Source organism: Akebia trifoliata, chromosome 4 (genome assembly GCF_017979445.1).
Source record: "Akebia trifoliata isolate Shusen 1 chromosome 4, ASM1797944v1, whole genome shotgun sequence".
NCBI classification, from domain to species: domain Eukaryota; kingdom Viridiplantae; phylum Streptophyta; class Magnoliopsida; order Ranunculales; family Lardizabalaceae; genus Akebia; species Akebia trifoliata.
In genome coordinates this window covers 34,607,013-34,612,525 of record NC_141378.1, presented here as the reverse complement: position 1 = coordinate 34,612,525, position 5,513 = coordinate 34,607,013, and the positions used below count along the sequence as shown (strand labels likewise).

The window sequence follows — 5,513 nt, the reverse complement described above, 5'->3', positions numbered from 1 at the left end:
TCTTATACTCTATTTTAAGTTATTTTTCGATACGAATCTAATAGTATGATCAAATTTCTCAAATTATTTTTCTAAAGTGTCGTTTCCCTATTTGGTAAATATCTAATGCGAAATTCGATGATTTAGTAATTTTTCCGTCCAAACTCGAATTTGAGCGTGCTTATAGGGTAAAATATGTTTTTCGATCATTTTGAATCTAATGGCAAAGTCAAATTTCGTTAAAGATGGACAGAAAAAAATATGATTATTTTACCTTAGGTCCATCGATTAGAATTTCTCCAAATTTTACTATTTTATTTCTCGAGATACTAATTAGAATTCGAGGTATTACGTCCTCCCCCCCCCCCCCTTAAATAGAATTTCATCCTCGAAATTAAGCATACCTCAATTGAAGAATAATTCTGAAAATTGAGCACGCATCTCCGTTTCTTTCTCCTAAGTCGCTTCCTCAACATTGTGATGTCTCCAAAGCACCTTAATCAACGGAATAGCTCGTGATCTCAACATTTGCTCTTTATGGTAAAGAATCTGCACCGACCCCTCCTCATACGATATGTCTTCTTCTAGATTCAAGGACTGCCAATCAATAACGTGGGATAGGTCCGGTTTATATTTTCTCAACATTGATATATGAAATACATTATGAACCCTTTCTAACTGAGCAGGTAAAGCCAACTTGTATGCAACCATGCCAACTCTGTCTATGATCTCAAACGGTCCTACATACCTCGACTTTAGTTTATCCTTAATCCCAAACCTACTGATTCCTCTTCTAGGAGAAACCTTCAAGAATACAAAATCACTGACCACGAACTCTAACGGTCGTCGACGATGATCTGCATAACTTTTCTGCCTACTCTGTGTTACCCGCAACCTTTCTCGAACTGTCTTAATCTTCTCAGTAATCTCCGAGATGATGTCGAGTCCCAACAGAATACTATCCTCGACTTCTGCCCAATAATTCATCGATCTGCACATTCTGCCATATAACGCTTCAAATGGTGCCATGCCTATACTAGATTGGTAACTATTGTTATACGCAAATTCAGCTATTGCCAAGTGATTCTTTCAGTTATCTCCAAAATCTAATACACAAGCCCTCAACATGTCTTTCAATATCTAAATAACACGTTCTGACTGCCCATCAGTTTGTGGGTAGAATGATGTACTCATCTTCAACTTCGTACCAAATGCAACTTGAAAACTCTGCTAGAATTGAGATGTAAAACGTGGATCCCTATCAGATACAATAGAAACTGGGACTCTATATAACTTCACAATCTTTGAGACATAAATCCTACTCAGCTTATTCATAGTGTAGGTCATCTTGATAGGTAGAAAATGAACAGATTTAGTAAGCCTATCTACAACCACCCATACAATATCAATCCCATCACTGAATTTCGGTAACCCACTGACAAAATCCATAGTCACATGCTCCTATTTCCATTCTGGAATAGGAAGTGGTTGCAATAACCTTGCAGGTTTTCTATGTTCAGCCTTTACTTGCTGACATGTCATACAACGACTCATATACTGGGTAATGTGCTTTTTCATCCCTGGCCACGAAAAATTTCTCTTCATGTCCTGATACATCTTGGTACTCCCAGGATGAATAGAAAAATGTGACTTATGGACTTCATCCATTATGTCATTTCTCAATAAAACATCGCGAGGAACCCAAAATCTACTATTGAACCATAGGCTACCATCATCATGAATTCTCCAACTCTGATCAGTAAGGTCCTCGACTTTCTCCTGATACCCTTCTAGTTCCGTATCCATCTTCTGGGCTTTAATAACCCTCTCAACGATCTGGGGTTGTATTCTTATGTGAGCTACATAGGATTTCTGCTCATCTGTTTATGAGGAAATGTTGAGTGTATAATCAGTTGCAATTTCTAACATTTTTCATTCCTCAATCCTTATGTGAGCAAACACCCCATCTTTCTTACTACTTAAAGCGTCTGCTACTATATTGGCCTTACAAGGATGGTAATGCAATGTAAAGTCGTAGTCTTTCAGGTATTCCATCCATCTCCTCTGCCTCATGTTCAAATCCTTCTGCGAGAATAAATACTTGGGGCTTTTGTGATCTGAATACACTTCGAAGGTTTCTCTATACAAGTAGTGTCTCCAAACCTTGAGTGCATGCACTATAGCCGCCAACTCTAAATCATGAGTCGGATAGTTCTTCTCGTGGATCTTCAACTATCTCGTTGAGTAAGCAATTACCCGACCATCCTGCATTAGTACACACCCAAGTCCCATATGAGAAACGTCAGCATAAATGACATATTTCTCTCCTGGCTTGAGGACTATCAAAACGGGTGCTATGGTTAGTCGAGTCTTCAAATCCTTGAATGTTGTTTTGCAGTTATCGGTCCATTCAAACTTGAACCCTTTCTGAGTTAACTTCATTAATGACGAAGCTATCTTGTAAAAACCTTCTACAAACCTACGGTAGTATCCTACTCAATAACTATAGTCGGTCTCTGACAATTCATGACCGCTTCAATCTTTGACGGGTCTACCGATATCCCATTCTTGGAAATCACATGACACAAGAACTTCACTTCATCTAACCAAAATTCGACTTGGAGAATTTCGCATAAAGCTTCTCCTAACGCAATTTGTGAAGTGTGACATTCAAATAATCCTCATGCTCAAATTCCATCTTCGAATAGATCAAGATATCGTCAATGAAGACGATAATGAAGACATTCAAGAAATCCCAAAACACTCGCTGCATGAGATCCATAAACACTGTAAATGCATTAGTCAAATTGAACGGCATTACTAGGTACTCAAAATGCCCTAACCATGTTCGGAATGTTGTCTTCGAAACATCCTCCTCTTTGATCCTCAACTGGTGGTATCCCGATCTTAGATCAATTTTAGAGAAGTACTTTGCATCTCTTAGTTGATCAAATAAATCATCAATCATAGGAAGTGGATACTTGTTCTTTATAGTCACTTGGTTCAGTTTTCTATAGTCGATACATAATCTCATTGACCCATCTTTCTTCTTCGCGAACAAAATTAGAGCACCCTAAGGCGAGCTGCTCAGACAAATGAAACCTGTAGACACCCCATTTTTGCATCTGCCCAATTCGACAATTTATTAGCCAACTATTGTGAATTTCTAATGATGAGCATAAAAGAACTCGAAGGTTTGTGAGTATTGTTTGATCCCTTCTGTATCTAGTCTTTTCATCCCCTCTACTCGTCACGAATCAACATAGAATTTATGCACGCTTAGGATTGTTACACCTTACATCTGATTTAACAAGTACGTACGCTTAGGTTCACTACATAGTTCGATAACTTAGAGACTTCGCTACACTAGAAAAATATAATTTTGGAACTTAAAAATACTCACACGGTGACCAAAAGAAATCTCACACTGAAAATCGTAAAAAAATCTGAAAAAAAATCACAAAAATAACGAAATGGCCCTCATAAATTTCAAACTCCGAAAAAGTCTCGAAAGTACCTCCATTACACTCAGAATGTCATTTCGAGTCTAACGGGACCCAAATCAATGAAAACAGAGAAATTCAAGAAAAATCATCAAAAATCGTAAAAATGACCAAAACGTCCCTTAACATCCAACTCTAACATAGAGACCTTGATCCCTAGGAAAATAAAATTCAAATAAAAAATTAAACTAAAATAAAATTTAAATTGAAAATTAAACTAAAATTTAACTAAGATCCAATTAAAATGAAAAATTTAAAATTAATTTAAAATCGTAAAATCAAATTAAATCTCAATTAAAATATAAAATAAAAATTATATTTAAATTAAAAATCAAGAAATCGATTAAAAATACAAAATCAAAATAAAAAATAAATTGAAAATCAAGTTAAAAATCATTCAACCAATCAAAATGTAAAATTAAATTTTAAAATCAATCAACCAAATCGACCAATTAAAATACATTCAATGAAATCAAATACAAAATCAAAATCAAATTAAAATTAAATCAACCAAATAAAATTTTAAAATCAAATTGAAATACAAAATCAAAATCAAAATTTAAACATCAAACTTAAATATCAAATTAAAGTATCGACAAAAACAAATCTAAATCCAATTCAAAATTAAATTGAAAATCATTAGAATCAATCAAATCGATCAACCAATCAAAATAAAATCAAAATCAAATTAAAATTGAATCAATCAAATTAAATTTTAAAATCAAATTGAAATTCAAAATCAAATCATAATCAAACAAAAGTCAAATTAAAATTCAATTAATTAAGCAAAGTGAAAATTAAAATCCATCAAACTTTTAAATCAAAATCTAATCTATCGATTAACATTGAAATTAAAATCTAATCAAACAATTAAAATCGATCAACTAAATTCAAAATTAAAATCGACAAATCGAATTCAAAATTAAATCAATCAAAAAAAAAAATTCACTCGTTCAAATTGAAATCCAAATTCGATTGAATTAAAATCGAGTTCCAATCGACCAATCAATTTAATGGTTTATGAGAGATCATTAAGACGAGTAACGTGGGATCACCACCCCCCATTCTCCAAAAAAAAAAAAAAAAAAAAAAAAAAAAATACGTGGACACACATTTTCTTCTCCAACTCTCTCTTCCCCATGTTCTCCATCTCCTTTTCTCCATTTCTCATAACTACCCATGTCCTTTACCATCACTCACATTTTCTTCCTCTTTCATATTTGATGGTAGAACTACTGTAAAAGAGGATCAAAGGAACCATTGAAAATGAGGAAAAAACGTATTTTATGCTAACCATTAAAAAAACAGTAACATTTTTTTCATCATTAAACCTACAACCTTCTTCTTCCTTCTAAAAAAAAAAGTCACACATTCTTCTCCATTAACATCCTCAACTCCTCTCTCCTTCTCTCTTTACCATCGAAAAAAAAATCAACCATAGCCTCACCTTTATTAACGTCTTTTTCGTTATCCTCAAAGAAAAAAAATTGATTTTGGAGCAAGATTCACACATCAAACTCGTAAGATCACAATACTACTCATAAGCTATTTTGAATTTTTGTTGAAGGAATCCATGCATCTGAAATCATTCAGTAAAGGTAATTTTTTTTATTTCATTTATTTATTCTTGATTTCATAATTTTTTATGTATCCGAATGGATTCAACGATTTTTTAGGTGTACGTGGCGCTAATGACAATTTTTAAATTTTCTGAAATATTGATGGATCAACCTATTAATATTATCGGATTGATTTTCTTCTTTTGTAATATTAATGAATCAATTCGTTGATTTTGCGAAATGTATAGGCTAATTCATTAAGTTTGGCGCACGTGACGATTTTGGAAAATTAAGATTTTCTTGATCAAAATTATTGAGTCTACTCACTGATTTTAGGTACATTAGAAATTTGAATCGATTTATTTTCTATAAAATAGATATGTGAGTTAATTCAATGATTTTGACGCACGTGACGATAATGAAAAATCAAAATTTCCTTGATCAAAATTGTTGAGTTGACTCATTGATTGTG

At 33.3% G+C, this 5,513-nt stretch overlaps 1 protein-coding gene across 1 annotated transcript; it reads right to left on the bottom strand.

Moving 5' to 3' along the window:
* Positions 1-435: 435 nt before the first annotated feature.
* On the bottom strand, positions 436-1,008 carry LOC147404785 (uncharacterized). The gene has a single exon (XM_086437909.1). It carries the CDS (start codon positions 1,006-1,008, stop codon positions 436-438), a length of 573 nt encoding a protein of 190 aa, XP_086294035.1.
* Between the last annotated feature and the right edge of the window lie 4,505 nt (positions 1,009-5,513).

Bases quoted from the DNA above. Each gene is read 5' to 3' on its own strand.
- LOC147404785 (XM_086437909.1), bottom strand. From the start codon at position 1,008: ATGGCACCATTTGAAGCGTTATATGGCAGAATGTGCAGATCGATGAAT.